This window comes from Hetaerina americana, unplaced genomic scaffold, assembly GCF_022747635.1.
Source record: "Hetaerina americana unplaced genomic scaffold, ioHetAmer1.1.p SCAF_14, whole genome shotgun sequence".
NCBI classification, from domain to species: Eukaryota; Metazoa; Arthropoda; class Insecta; order Odonata; family Calopterygidae; genus Hetaerina; species Hetaerina americana.
In genome coordinates, this window is record NW_027286514.1 from 14,797,420 (window position 1) to 14,813,833 (window position 16,414).

The window sequence follows — 16,414 nt, forward strand, 5'->3', positions numbered from 1 at the left end:
AAAATCATACTGTGTACATATTAGAGGATAAAACCAACCTTCCATAGCCATTGGGGAAAGTTAGAATATACTCTTCCCCATAGTCGAGCACTGACACACATCCTTGGCCTATGTTGTGAACTCCAATGGAAAGGCCAAGGAATTTTGATTTAGTCCATACATGGGCACAGAAACTGATGCGCTTGGCATAATGCTCAGCATAAAAGGCAGATACTGAAAATTCAAATAATCACAATTAAAGTGAGTCTTTTTGACCTCACTACCAAACCAAAAATTATCCTCTTTTACCAACATAAAATAACAGTAAATTAAAAACTGATCTCATGAAAGTGGATATATAAAAGTTACATCAAGCATTTTAATACAGTAAGGAAGCAATTAAATACATGCGCAAAAACAAACACATTGATCAACTTACTGGGAGGGTGATGAGAGACTTGCTCAGCCACAAAAGTTAACTGACTTTGCGAACACCAAGGAACAGGCCCATCACTAACCAATGTTTTGGATTCTGCAGTCTTTGGCTGCTCAGCAGCGTTGGATATCTGGGGGTTTGTAGACGGGGGAATATCCCAATAGCACTGGAAGACCTCCCCTAGAACGGGGTTATAGGGCTTGCGTGCCACGGCACTTTTCCTCCCCGCATGGTACGATGACAAATACCACTTAAGTACTTGAACCATACGATCACGAGGGTCAGTGTAGTCAGCAATACTAGAATTACACAAAACAAATGTTGACTAAGTCACAGAATGCTAAGTATGTTCTCACTTGCACTTAATAACAGAAATTAAGTAAATTTATTTATTTCCAGCATCTACACAAAAGGACATTGTTTATACGTCTCCCATGTTGCCATCTGAAAGTGGACCAAAAGGGAAATTACCATATCTAAAACAAATACATATTGGTTTTAAGATTGATGGATAGACAAGTGCAATTAGTCAAAACTCTAATAAAATCCTTCATTATGTGATGTTTACACTAAAAAAACATTTGATAAAATAGAAAATAAACTGATAAAAAATAGAAGGGCACATACATATTTATAATCTGAACAGATGTGACCTTTTAAATAGCATTTTTTTTCAAAATTATTTGTCAAATTAAAATTTACTTTTGATTTTTCAGGTGTCTTGTGTGAATTTCTTTGCAAAAATATTCATTCCATAAACAGATTAGGGAAAGATAAATAACAACATAAAGTAAAAAATATTATATTACCAGAGTATCCACTTTGATATACTGACATTTACACTTTACTCGAATAATCTCTTTTGGTAGTTAAAACAAGGTTCCAGCTAGCAAATGAGAAAAATTGTAAATTCTCCAGGAGCATGTTATGCACAGAGAACTAACAATTCTGATTAAATAAATTAGGTATCTCATTAATATGATGAGGTTAATATCAAAAGTTGTATCCTAGAAATGGAGTAATCAGTATTGGCTAATAGGTATGGGATGAGAATCAATGCAAACAGAACGAAGGTTATCAGATTTTTGAGAAGGAGAAGAGCTAAGGAAATGTAAAAACAGGAATTCATAAACTTGAGTAGATAGAACAGTTTACCTATCTGGGTAATGTTTTGAAGCAAAATAGCCCAAGTGGTCGGGACAAAAGGAGATTGAATTGAGCAAAGAAACTTTTACAGGAAGGAAATTGATGACAGGGATTGTAAGAAAAGATTGGTGAAAACTTCAATACTGAGTAAGATTTTACATGGCAGAGAAACATGGTCATTGAAGCAATATTATAGGCAGAGATTGAAGTCTTTTGAAATGTGAGAGTAGAGAGAGATGGAAAAGGTTAGGCAACTGAGGCAGGGGGAAGAAAAGGATAGGCAGAATTAAGGGAGGTATTATTATTATTAGGTAATCTACCGGTTATGGTAGGTTTTTGGATGGACATAATTACTAATTAAATAATTTGTGACCCCTAGCAAAACATAACATCCTACTCTACATCAGGTCCCTCTTCAGCTCTGAGTACTTTCTTCCTCCCTTCATCCCGTCCAACATCCCTATCCTGTTCCTTCCCTTTCCTCGTTTGCCTAACATTCTCCCCTCCATTACAGTCTTCAACATCCCGCTGCCGGTCAATACCCCCTTCAGCCACTTTTCCTGCCTCCATAGGATTTCTCCCAACAAACCCCTCTCTTCGCCCACCATACCAAGTACTTCCTCATTTGTTTTCTTCTCTGTCCATTTCAGCTTCTCCATTCTTCTCCAAACCCAAATTTCAAAAGCCTCCAGTCTACGTCTATCCTCCTGCTTCAATGACCATGTTTCCGCGCTGTACATAGCTACGCTCCATATCAAAGTTTTTACGAGTCTTTTCTTAACATCCTTACTCAACGTCCCTGTCATCAACTCCCTCCTCCTTGTGAAAGCCTCTTTGTCTAGCGCAATTCTTCTCCTTACGTCCCTACTACTTTGACCCTGTTGGTCCAAAACACTGCCGAGATACGTAAACTGTTCTACCTGCTCTAGTTTTTGCCCTCCTATTTTAATGTTTAGCTTAGCCTTTTTCTTTCTAGAGAATTGCATAACCTTTGTTTTATTAATATTGATTCTCATCCCATACCTGTGGCACTGAATTTCCAATTCACTAAGCAATGCTTGCAACCCCTTGGCTGACTGACAAACTAAAGCTTGGTCATCAGCAAACCTAACTGATTTTACGAATTCCCCGCCCACTTTCATTCCTACCTCCAGCTCTTCCCATGCCTCTTTAATCATTTCATCTGCGTACAGGTTGAACAGCAATGGTGATAATGGGCAACCCTGCCTTACACCTCTTCCTAACACTGCCCATCCGGACTCCCTGTTCCCCACCCGCACCTGAGCAGTCTGAGACATGTACAGGTTGCGGATTAGCCTACTTTCCCTCCAATCTATTCCTATTTTCTACAATATACTCATTATTTTTTCCCAATTCACTCAATCAAATGTTTTTTTGAATTCTACGAAACAGGTAATTTACGTCCTAGTTGTATTCTATATTCCTCTCGATTAATTATCTCATTACTGCAATGGCATCGCGTGTACCTCTGCCCTTCCTAAATCCAAACTGATCATCCCCTAAGTAATCATTTTCCCTACTCTCTATCCTTTTGTTTATGATCCTGAGAACAACTTTAGCTGCGTGGGATATCAAACTTATCGTCCTGTAGTCCTCACATGATGTAGCCTTTACCTTTTTCGGAATAGGAACTAAAACTGATTTCACAAAGTCTTCTGGCCAGATTCCTTCCTCATAAATACTACGAATCAGCCCAGATAGCCTCTTCCTCCCACGTTTTCCTAAACATTTCAATATAAGGGAGGTATATAGGTAATATAATATTCATCAAACATTTCAATATAAGGGAGGTAATAGGTAAAGATAATATGCAAAGTTGAGGAACAGTTCAATGTAGTGTGGGTGTCAAGTTGTGCCTCACTAGACAATGCTAAGAAATTTAAAGATGATCTGTCTGTATCCTACCTACCTTGAATGGTACACCGACGATAATAATGTCTAAATTTAAAAGTGTTGCCATGCCGTCTGTTAAATTTGTCGTAAAATTAGATTGAAAGAGGATTCAATAAATAAAGAAGATGTGATGTCGATAAAAAGAAGTTATTTGGTACTTCTTTAAATATCAAGAATCAGAAAGATGTCAATTAATTATAAACAAAACAACATTAGGTTTAAACAACAAATTTCAAATTCCAGAAAAATATAAATAGTTAATTTTTCCTCTGAAATAGTAATTAATGAGGGACCACCACAATCAGTGCATGGTCTGTGACATGGGTCATTAGGATAAAATAGCCTTGTCCTATGTGTTCATTCAACCTTAATTAATGTTTATCATACACATTTATTCCCAGATACAAACAAATGTGGCTGTTTGGTGAGGGAATCCTAACTTAAATGGTAAACTACCAAATAATAATAATCTTACATAAGTGATCTACATGAAACACTGTCTAGAGCTTTCAAATTCACTGAACTCTTACCTTACAAAAAGGTCAGGATGGGCAAAATAATCGGCATACATTTCCAGCAATGACCTCCTTTCCAAGATGAAAGTGGGAAGGGCTACTTTGGTGAGATCCATTCCAATCTTCATTTGAGAGAGCAAGTGCGTGACAACATTCCCATCCATGGTGCCCACTACATTATGTGGAAACAGTTATTAGAAAATGCTATCTTAAATGGCCTAAATATAGTCATGTTAATAAAAAACACAGTTGTCCACCTTTTGGTAGCTTATACGTGTATGTGGTCACTGGCATATAAAGGTGCCTGGTAAGTCAATGATGATTCATATTTTCTATACTGAGAAAATTTACAAACTTAAATTTGAATTATGTCTATCCAAAATAAATATTAGATATAATATTTATGATTAAGAGAACATTTAAAGATTAATACAGAAATAATATAGAGACATCAATTAACATATATAATTGGAATTTTGTAAGCAATTATTCTATTTTTTTCAATTTAAAAATTATGCATGGCCCTTCGGGGCACACCAATCCCGTAAAACATTGCTGATTAGTAATTGTGAATGCGAATGATTAATAATTAATGTTGTCAGCTATTTCAAGTGTGTCCATGATGATCTCAATGCTTAATGAAAGTGTAAGTCTAATGCTCGTAACTATTTTTAAAGTACTTAATCAACTTTTTTATAGTGTCAACAGATGCTAAAACAATATATATTTCACAAATGTAATATAAAGTGGCTCTGTCATTGTGAGCGCACTTAAAACTATAGTGTGTCACATAAACCAGGTTTGCTGTCCTCGGTTGCAAGGGGGTAATGTCCTGGCCTGCTAATCCAGAGGTCATTTGCTCTGTTTTCAAGTAGTAGTAGTTTTTAGGGGAAGCGACCGACAGCTGAGGTCATTTGCGCCATTAGGGATGGACAGGAAAGGATGAAGGGTGGAGAGAAACCCGGCGTTGGCATTAGCCTACTCCTTACGAAAGGTGCCAAGGGGTCCGTAGTTTAATGTCCCATCCGACGGACGGCGTACTCACTCAAAGGGCCTTCCACAAAGCACCTCGAGTAGGGATCAAGATACCTCTGAAAAATCTTCAACACTGCTAGGATTTGAACCCACGCCCTCAGGGTGGGAAGCCTGTACGTTAGCCCCCGCACCATCTCGATCCCCCTCTGTTCTCAAATTGGTGGGTCTGGGGTTTTGGTGCTTGTGAATGCCCTTGTTCATAATTAGTTATATTTGTTGAAATAATCCAACATGAAAGGTAATATGGCTATTTTTTCATTTCTGGGAAAAAATTCTAAATGGACGCCATATCTTAAAATAATAATAAATATACAAGCACAAAATTTTTGTATTGATCAATTAAACTTTGTATCCATGTTTAAAATAAAAATGAAAACAAATTCATCAATGCATTAGGGAACTTATCAAAGTTACTTTCTCAAACTGGTCAAAATAGAGTCAATTGATAAATAGGAAACAGTTAACATTACATATACGTTTTAATGAGGAACAGCCCTTCTGATTTCCTATCTTGCACACTTCAGGTGATTTTTCAGCAACAATCAGGCATTAAAAATATTTAATTATTAATAATTGTACAAGGTCTGTTAAAAAATATGAGACTGTTTGAATAAATACTTGATTTTATTAGTTACTCTTTGACCATGCTTAATGCTTTCAAAATACTTGGCTGCCAATACAATGCTCCCAACGTTTTCTCCAGCTTTCGAATGACAACTGGAATGCTTCTTTTAGGATAGCCTTAAGTCTGTGGTACAATTTTGTTGGATGTCTTCAATAGTTTCAAATTGGCATCCTTTTGAAGTGGATTCCAACTTAGGGAATAAGATAAAAGCTCGTTGGCGCAAGATCTGTAGAGTAAGGTGGATGATGGATCACTGGTGTGCCGTTTTTGGCCAAAAACTTGGTAACAATCAATAATGTGTGCACCAGTTCATTGTTGTGATGAAAGTGCCAAGACTTGTTTTTCCACAAATGCGGTCTCTTCTGCATCATGGCATGTCTTAACCTTCTCGTAACCTCTTCGTGGAAGAAAGAACTATAAAGTCTCAATCTCGCCTCAATGAAAGTCATTAAATAGATAAATACAGTGCTGCCCATTCACTGTTTCTCCTTTGGGGACATATTCTTAATGAATAATCACTTCCCAATCAAAGAAAATGATCAACATCACCTTCACATTCGATCGTGACACCCGAGTTTCTATGTATCATAGGGAACAAGGCCCCTTGCGCACTGGGAAGACTGGGCTTTGGTTTCTATATCATAGCTATAAACCCATGCTCCATCGCCTGTGATGATTTTTTTTAAGAAATTGCAGCCATCATTTGAACAAACAAGCAGTTCCTGACTGATGTCAAGATATTTTTGCCTCTGTTCATCTGTTAACACTCGTGGCCTAAATTTGGATGTGATGCGTCCTAATGGTGAAAAATAATCCAACACAATTGACAACTTCATTCGGGATCTTTCTGACAGTTAACCTAGAGTTTGCATGCAATAAATCATTCACAATGTTGACATGGGCATTGTTTGCTGATGTCGATGGTTGTCCACTTCTCGGTTTTTCATTGGCCGAGATTTGTCCAGACCGGAAACGGTTGCAGCAATGAAAATACTGTGCTCGACTCATAGATTCATTGCCGAATGCCTCTTGAATCATTGCATAAGTTTCAATTGCACTTTTCCTGGGGTGAAAACAAAATTCAATGCACATGCAGCTGCTATTCTAACACCTTCATTCCCCACATCCGGCTAGAGCTCAGACAAGAAATGCTGTTGTGCAAAGGCAAATGGAGGTAGGCTCATGAGCAAGGTGGTGTTTTACTTCTCACAGATGTCGCTAGAAGACAACACCTCACTGATTGTGATCCATCACGCATGTAGAAAGATCAGTCTCATCTTTTTGTACAGACCTTGTACTATAAATCCCATATAAACAAAGTAGAATTTTTGCAAGGTTTCAATCAAGAAATTACTGATTCTATGGTTGTAGGAATAGAAGTGGATGCAATAATAGTCAACTAGTCAAAAGCTTTCAACAAAGTTGAAAATGGTTGCATTTTGCTCAAGATGGGATAATTACCACTACACACAGATGAGAGAGTAGTCTTATGACTGAAAAATTTCCTGAAGGGTCAAATTAGTGGGAATATATTCAAAAGAAACAAGGACACTATTGGAGGTTCCATAGACTAGTGCCCTTGGACCGCTTTTTTTTCAATCTACATAAATGATCTCATGGATAAAATTTATTCTCAAATTAGACTTTTTGAGGATGATTGCATTATCTAGAAGAAAGTTCAGAAGGAGAATGACCATGAAGTCCATCACAGTGATGCAAATTGGGCTATAAAGAATGGGATGAGCATCAATGTTAGCAAATGCAAATTAATTACTTTTTAGTAACAAGTCAAATGTAACCAACAGGGGCAACAAATTCTCTAGAAATATAATCCCTAAAAGTGAAAGCTGCATACATTTAGGTGTTTATTCAAACATGGATTAAGGGTGAGGGCAAACTGTGAAATAAATTGCTGTGATAGCTTATTACATTGGGTGATGAAAAACCTCAGCGAGCAGGAAAAGGCATTTAATATACCGGTAAGACCAATTTTAGTGTAATAGTCACCAGCATAGGACCAGCATGAAGAAGGACATATTACAAAACCAGAGAAGGTAGACAGGAAGGGGGGCAAATATGTATAAAGAAAGTGACCAGATTTACAATATATGTAAACTCTTCCTGCATTTTGTTAAAGAGTGAATCCAACATATTGTAATTTATAATCCATGAAAAAGTAACAATTAAATGCAATTTATCAAGAATTTTTCCAATGGAAATAAATAGCACTGTCAATACTAATAAACTAATAGAAATAAAAAAGCAGAGACTTACAATCACGTTCTGAGTCATCTTCATAGAGAGCTGTAAAAAAGTTAATACTTACATTAATTCAACACGACACAATAATTAACCCCACATAATCATGATTTCAAATGTAGCAGAGAAAATTATTTCAATTAATAATGAACTATTGGGTATGACTTAAAATTTTGATTAATTGTTGAGACATGAACAATATGCAAGAAGAACATATCATAACTAGTATAACTAACAAAACCCAAGTATACCAATAAAATTTCAAAGGCCATCAAAGTTGCATTGCTATCTAAGATTACCCAGTGTTTGTATAAAGATGTCAAATGATTTCAGGAAGGATAAAAGGCAAAGCAAAAATGCTACAATTTCACAGAAGATGGAATGGGTGACAGAAAGCAGGGACAACTGAAGGTTAAGGTAACAATGTGAAATTCAGTCAAGTTGACTTTTAAACCTTTAAATAAACAATTCAAGATTTTCTGAGTCAATTTGAAATCAATAATACGCGAGTGACCATTGGCAAATGAAGTTAATTTGCATGATTCAAGTGATAAATGACAATGTTTTACAGCCTATGCTGTCTATTAAAATTGGCACAAAAGAAAAAAGATAGCATTAAAGCCTTAATAGTCACAATAAAAAAATAATGTGATTACTTTACGATTTCATCATCAAAACACTAAAACATGATCATTATATAGATTAGTCCATATTATCGCTTAAATCAAGTAGAATTTCAGGTTGATGGCTGTCATGACATGCTTTTTATACCTTAAGCATGCAACCCGATTGAGAATTCTCTTTTGGAGCAAAGGCATTGAACAGACACAGATTATACAGTCAAGAGAGCAAAGAAATAAATTATGCAACTTATTAAAAATATAATCATAGATTTAAGGTGACATCATATCCTATGAATCACAAAATAAGTGTGTTGTACATTAAGTATAAGCCGGAAACTAGCTTTTAGCTGCTTATTATTGGAGCAAAGAATAAAATAGTCGGGGCAACATTTTTACAACAGGAAAGAGCAAATGGCAACAAGGCCCATAAATTACCAATATGTGTAGTGGTTGCTCATCTAGCTTTCTGGTTGAATGTGAATAGTGCAAAAAAGAATAAATGTCTAACATAACACCATAAGAATCTATTATTATTATTATTTCCCTGTGATCTTATTTTCCAACATTGTAAATAGTATCCAAAATCGCTTATTTAGAATTAGAAGTAAACCTCCATTTGCACTTGTCGGTTCAACTGCATAGTCTGTGGGCAACTAATTGCAACTTTAATCTTTACTACGTTAAAAAGAGGCTTCCATTTCCAGTTCCAGAGGCTTTCCCCAATACAAGATACTTTATAAGCTGTCCATTTGAGACATATAATCAGCAAGTAGAAAAATAATACCAGTGATTAACTGGAAAGTTTTTATGAAAACAAAAATACCATCTGAACATGAAACTGTCATTTCAGCTCAAGGCTTACTTGGTATTTTAATGGGCTTAGGTTTTAGTTTTTTGATATTCAGTCCTGCATTCCCTTACTCTGAAATTTGTCTTGAATAATGCCGGAAAAAGTTATGAGTTTACGGACACTGCACTTTGCAATAAGGAAATGAATGAATTCAGACTTTATGTCAAGGAGGAAATGTTGTGCCCAGAGGCACTTCAGCAGTTTATATGGATGAGTTCTCTTCCAAAACCCACCTCAAAGAAAAACAATTGAGGTGGATTTAATCTCAGGGTAGGGTAGAGAAATATGTTATAAGAAAATTTTATTGAAATTAAGCATGGTGTATACCAGAATATTTTAAATAGACATAGAGGCATTTCAAACCTATATTTTCTGACCCTATAAGGCACAGTTCAAACAATTTGAAGTATCTTTTGGAATTGAAACAATCATTTCCTATCATGCTTACAAGAAAACTAGGTGGGATTTTTGATTTTATACAATTAAGAAGCAAACTTCTGGTTTAGCTAGTTTCGTACAAGGTCAGTTCAAATGGTTTCCAAACTTTTTGAATACTGTGCCTCCAGTTGGTTATTTTTTAATCTGCATGGAGGCCTTGTGTCTGCAGAAACTTCCCGTATACACTTCCTAAAGTCAGCTAATTTAATTTTTTAGCCATATTATCAATGATATCTATTTTTCACTATCTCAAATTGGTAGTACATATAGTGCAGGTCACTGATTTAATTAAGGCTATGTTATACAAAGATTTCTCAATTTGAAAGAGGGAATTTGATCTCAAAGTCACACTATACCAGTTACCAAGGCATATATTCATGACCAACATTCACCTTTTGGATAACCTTTTACGTGAATAATTTAATTCAAATAATTAATAAGTCAAAAATTCATTTACAATCCCTGACATAGCAGTTGGCATCCATGATGTAGCACCTCCGGGACTTTTACAGGTTGAAGATGCCTGAGCAACAATTAAAAATATGGGTATAAATGAATAACCTAAGACACTAAAACTTGGGATGAAGTAATTTCTCAAAACCCAATTCTAAGGGTGAATAAAAAACCTTTAAAGTCATTTATATTAAAAACACTCTTACTTTTTTGATAAGAATTATGACTAATTTTGATATTGGCAGTGGAATTAGTCTCACACCCCCTTCCTTTCCTAAGAAGGAAAATTTTACTTGAGTGAAAATGTTTTCAGTAAAATTGACTCACCATCATAGTCAAGGGCACCATCCTTGTAAAAGGCCTTTTCTTCAGGTTCCTCATTCACAGGGGCAGGCTCAGGCTCTTCATTTTCACTTGCCTTGGTTGCACTGCCAATCACAGGGGCTGCTGATGAACTGGCTCCACTAGCCCCAAGATCTTCTACAGCATCTTGGAAAGGTCTTGATCCACTGCGAAAGCACAAATATCACCTGTACTCATAATGGCACAAACAAAATGTATTGGCTGAAGATTGTTATGACCAAAAAGAAGCTTGTTAATGCAAGCACAAACTTAAAACCATATTTAAATAAATAGGGTGGTGACACTACATACAATTCACAGGTATTTTTATAACTGTTCAAATAATTAACATAAAATAGGGCATACATTTCTTTTAGGTAATAATTTATCAGTCACTTATAATCATGATGTCATTGTATTCAAACTAAATACCCCAGGCAAAGAGTGTTTATATTTTTTTATCATCATGTCGGTGACATCCCATGCAAGGTAGATGTAGGGTCAACAGGTCTGTGAGACCAGTGCACATCACTGACCTATGGATGCGGTTCATCCTGACCACAACGTTGAACTAGAAATGTGTTTAGTTGAAATGAAATTTATTCAATTTTTTGGTGCTTAGTAATTTTAAACCATTTAATGGAATCAAATAAAAGAAATATCATATCATAGAAGGCATCTGGAGGGAGAGGGGTTAGAAGAGAAGGGAGCATGCCACTACTAACCCTCATTCATATTACCCCTCATCCATATTATCTAAATTATTTTGATAAAAAAATGGCACTTTTCCAGAATTTAAACCAGTGGAAAAGTGCAAATTTGCTTTTTTCTCATAATGAAGAACTTCCACTACATCTACAATGTAGAATGCACGCCTGAATTGTTAAATGCAGGTAAAATACTGTGCCACTAGGTTGATGTAAGCCAAGATTATGCTCAATGGTGTTAAAGAAATTTAAATAGGATTTTGTTTCCAAGAGAGCAATATGATACGTGAAGCAGCCTTAAATCAAAGCTTTATTCTCACAAAGAGTGAGGCTGGGTAACATAACTATTGCATTTCTGGCACATAGGATGCATCTTTTCAACTCCAAAATGTGCTCTAAAATTAGCCTGCATCTTAGGGGTCAGGGATGAACGGGTATATCTTCAACCTTTAAACACAAGATGATTTGCTGAAAAAATACTTATTATTAAGTATTTTTTCCCATATCATGCATAGGAAGTGGCAATCTTTACTACAAATTTTGACAATATCACTGTTTTGATTCAGTAGTAAGTAACAGAGTTTAAATATTTCACTGAAATTACTTCCTAAAAAAAGTTCAAAATATATTTTAAAGGTATACAATGTAGCACATTTAGTTTCATCCAATAGGTGCTACTGGAAAACAATATTAGTTGGGTTAATGGGGATGTCACTTCTTTTCTAATACAATCATACATTATGTCTTTCCCATTAAACTCAAGAGTCTACAGGTACTTATGCAGCATTTGTATGCCTACGTCATAAAGACATTGAAAATGGTTGCTTTTAACATAAATTTTGATAATCTCAAATACATAACTGAAATCAAGCATTGCATAAAAAGCTAAAACGATAATAACGTCATGTGAGAGAAGATAATGGTGAAAGAAAGAATACAGCACTGCATTTAAACTTGGAATTGTGATCAAATTTCAGAACATGGAAACCAGGCAGCTGAAAGGCATTCAAGCCCAGTGATGACAAATTTCTGGGATTCTTCATTGAATAAACGATGATATATGTGTTGCTGCTAATTTTTATGCACTGTTACCAATTGTTATGTGTTGCTGCTAAGAGTTAACCAAAAATTATTTTGATTTTTCTGACTGATACAATTATTTCCCATTAATTCTAGCAAGAAAAATCACAGTGCGGAAATATGGTGCATTTACAATGAAGCTTTTGCCTACTGATTTGGAGGTCAGGGGTTCAATTCTTGCCTAGGTGAGCTTCTCTCCATCTATAGCTGAGGTATATGTAATTTCTTTGTAGTTACTTCATCTTTAAAATATTATCGAAATGTAAATACCACACATGTCATTGAATTAGAACATAAATAATAATTTTATCACTATGCTTTTCATTAACCAAGATCAAAAACTTAAAGATTTTCTTAGTGGAAGTCACCTTTAAGTCTCGACATCACCCACCAATATTTTTGAAAAGGTTTTAAGTGACTCTAAAACACAAGCTTGGGCATCAAGAGCCAAGGGCACAGGGGTCAAGCATACTCTGGAGATCCTAGGCCCAGGTTTCAGAGGAAGACTACTAGATGCTTAGAAGTGAACAGCGATTATGTAGAGAAGTGCAGTAGGTTTGTAGCTAACTTAATGTGCTAATAAAATGTGTTTCATATGAGTATATTTTTTGTGACCAAACGGCCCTTACTTTATGAGCATGCCTCATATATATACCTCAAAAGCCCAAAGCAATGTAGTTATGGTAAAAATCATGTTTGGTAGCCTAAGGAATGGTAGGAGTCATTTTTGTAAATTTTGCAGAGCCACTGTAAAGGAACCAATGCCCCTCAGACAAAAACAAAATATTCAAAGTTATTAATCCAATTTCCCTTGTGTCTTTGTGATAAAAATTTATAACCAAATACTATTTATTTTTTGGAAATAACAAGCAAAGACTAATGGGGGTGATGAACCCAATTCAATACAGATTTCAAAAATTGGATAACTGTAAGGCAACCCACATCTAATGATTTTCATTCACAGTATGTTATTGAAAAGTTAAAACAAAAGCTCTTAAATGGCGCATTGGAACGGGCCCCAAGTACGTACATGCGAAACCTTGAAAATGATTCTAATGATAACTCATGATGAATGAGTTTGCAGCAAATATAAAAAAAGATAAGTATATCCCTGGTCTGTATAGAAGGTTAATATTTTGTAAGTAGGAAAAACAATCTCTTGAATCTGATGCTAATGTGGAGGTGCATTCAAACATAGCATCAGAGCTGTGGGTCCATTTTGAGCAGGAGATTCCAATTTCAAAGAAACTGCAGTGGATGTGTCGCAATTAGTAACTTTTAACAGAGTCATCTGCTAGTGCACATTACACTTTGAAATTATTGCGAGGAGAGAGATCTTTTTATCTTCTCCCATTTTATGAACTTGGGAAAGACATTTTATGAACTTTCCCAAGTTCATAAAATGGAAGAAGGGTAACTGGGGATGCAAATTCCTAACTGGAAAAGGAATCCCTTGAGGTCAACATGAAAGGGATGCTTGGCCTCATATGGACTTTCAAAATTGACCATCAGGAATATAAGGAAGGGCAAGTATGCCTTCTGTGAAAAGCAAATTTCAGAATATAAGATTTGTATAAAAAATATCGGAAACAATTTTTTCCTTACGTGGGCATGAAGTGCTGAATTCAGACCATCGGTTGAATGATAAGCACATGATTACAGATTGTATTGGCATGAATAAGATGACAGTGGACACCATTATCCCTGAAATTTTAGGGATGCAAAAGATCTGCATTAAACTCGTCCCAAAGGTCTTGACAGATCACCAACAGCAGAGTAGAGTGTCTACTTGCAAAGACCTTCTTCAACAGCATTTCAACGATTCCCCAACCCTCTTACAGTCCTGACTTGGCACCAGTAGACTATTTTCTATTCCTAAAGTGAAATCCTTTCTGAAAGGACACCACCATGGGTCCCTAAGTACCGTCTAAGAAACTTGCATGCGTACCTTTAAGGACCTTCTGAAATCCCCCTCACAAGGAGCCTTCGAGCTGTGGAAAAGCCACTGCCAAAGTATGTCAATGCCTAAGGGATGTATTTAGAAGAATTTTGAGGAATTATTTGAAATGAATCTATTTTCCCAAAAAATTTTCCCGAAACTTTTCATACAAATCATGCACATAGATGCTAAGGGCTGCTCTAGTTGGCACCTTTGCCGGTCACTTTTCCTCACGCCATGTTCTTAATCCCCTTCTTGATCCACCCTCTACATCTAATAACCCTCCTATTTTCCCATTTCCTTGTTAATCTCACAGCTGAATGTTTTGGCTTTATCTACAAATGCAGTAGGATAAATACATCTTGATAAATAACATCCTGCTTTCCCCTTGACCTTGCAAATGTCTACCTTCTGTACAAATTATGTGTAAGTTAAGTGCATAAAAACTTCCTTGTCACACGAAGAAGACATAATGTGTTGGCATTTGAGGATACAAGCTAGGGAAGTGTAGAAAATATTTAAAAAAATTATCACATGAATTAGAACAATTGTCCAATTCCAAAGTATATTTAATGCATAATCATCCTAGCACACTTCAACATTTTACAGCATTATCAGGTACAATGGTTAGAAAATTGAGTTTCATTAGATAAAATAATGAGGGAGAAGTGATGATACGAGCTTGAGTACAATTTGTCCTAATGTAATCGCCTTACACACTTGCAAACCAATAAGTGCACAGTTCAAGGTTGTTGGGTGAAGCTATTGGAGGGGATGGTTTATGGGATAGGGGGAGGGTAAATGGCAATGTAACCCTAGGAGGAAGTATATGGTAAAAGATAGTACGATTATGCATATCTCATGGTAGGACAATGGTTGGTAACGTTGGGAGTGTAGCGGGCGACAAAACTGTAACAGACATTGAATCACCAAATTGTCTTTGGAAAGTACAATCGTTCTTTCTCAAAACTTTCATGAAGCTTTGTGCCTGAAATAGCACATTTTTTTCTGTAAAAATTTAAGCTAAAAATCAAATGGGCCTTTCTGGTGTAAATGTCACATTTGGTGATTCTTGTAAAATAATCTGAGACACATGACATATCATGAAATAGCACATTTTTTTCTGTAAAAATTTAAGCTAAAAATCAAATGGGCCTTTCTGGTGTAAATGTCACATTTGGTGATTCTTGTAAAATAATCTGAGACACATGACATATCATGGTATTTGGTGACTTCGACAGAAAACGTTTGCTACCAAATGAGAGAGGCGATGAATCAATAATGCTTTACTCACTTTTCACTTAGCTGCCTACATGAAATACATGATGGTCTAGATCATGGGAGTGCGGTTGTTACAGACATACATTAAGAGTAGAAATACTGCAAATTTTTTCTCATTTCTTATTTATTTAGATCAAATTTTCTCACTGACACCACATATTTAATAATTTCTTTTTACCCTAAATAAGAAGCTCTTCCAGATGTATACAGCATGGGGAATTGGAATGGTGTGGCAGATTTACTGAATTTTCATTTTCAATAGACAGTCATGATTCCCTCGGAGGATTTACTATTTTTAATAGAATTAAGTACTTACTTGGTAGTCAAGAGGGCACTTCAAACTCAGAAAAATGTCTATCCATAAAAATTAGTTTTTTAAGGCTCAACTACCTTATTTTGCTTTCTATACTCAAGGATTCCTTACACACAGTTCACCCTTTTCCTAACTTTAACTGGGGATCGAGATGGTGCGGTGGCTATCGTACAGGCTTCCAACCCAGAGGGCCCGGGTTCAAATCCCAGTGGTGTTGAATATTTTTCAGAGGTATCTTGATTCCTCCGTGAGGTGCTTAGTGGAGGGCACTTTGAGTGAGTACACTGTCCGTCAGATGGGACGTTAAGCTGCGGACCCCTTCCTTCCGTCGGTCTGTCGGTCGCCTCCCCTAAATACTACTAACTTTAACTTCAATATAAATAAATTAACCTGTCTAACCATAAAAATGATATAAATTACAAACTCAGGTATGATGTGGTGGAACCATTTCATAATAACAATGACAGAAACTCTTGCAA

The 16,414-nt window shown here is 35.9% G+C and overlaps 1 protein-coding gene across 1 annotated transcript in view; it reads right to left on the minus strand.

The window, feature by feature from the left end:
* LOC139686368 (oxysterol-binding protein-related protein 9) overlaps window positions 1–16,414 on the minus strand; it is a 360,366-nt gene that overhangs the window by 9,557 nt on the left and 334,395 nt on the right. The window contains exons 9-13 of the mRNA XM_071583557.1: window positions 10,601–10,782; window positions 7,925–7,954; window positions 4,006–4,162; window positions 419–714; window positions 39–213 (exon numbers count right to left, since the gene is read on the minus strand). Of these exons, the coding sequence (XP_071439658.1) occupies window positions 39–213; window positions 419–714; window positions 4,006–4,162; window positions 7,925–7,954; window positions 10,601–10,782 (840 nt within the window). The remainder of the gene's footprint in view (window positions 1–38; window positions 214–418; window positions 715–4,005; window positions 4,163–7,924; window positions 7,955–10,600; window positions 10,783–16,414) is intronic.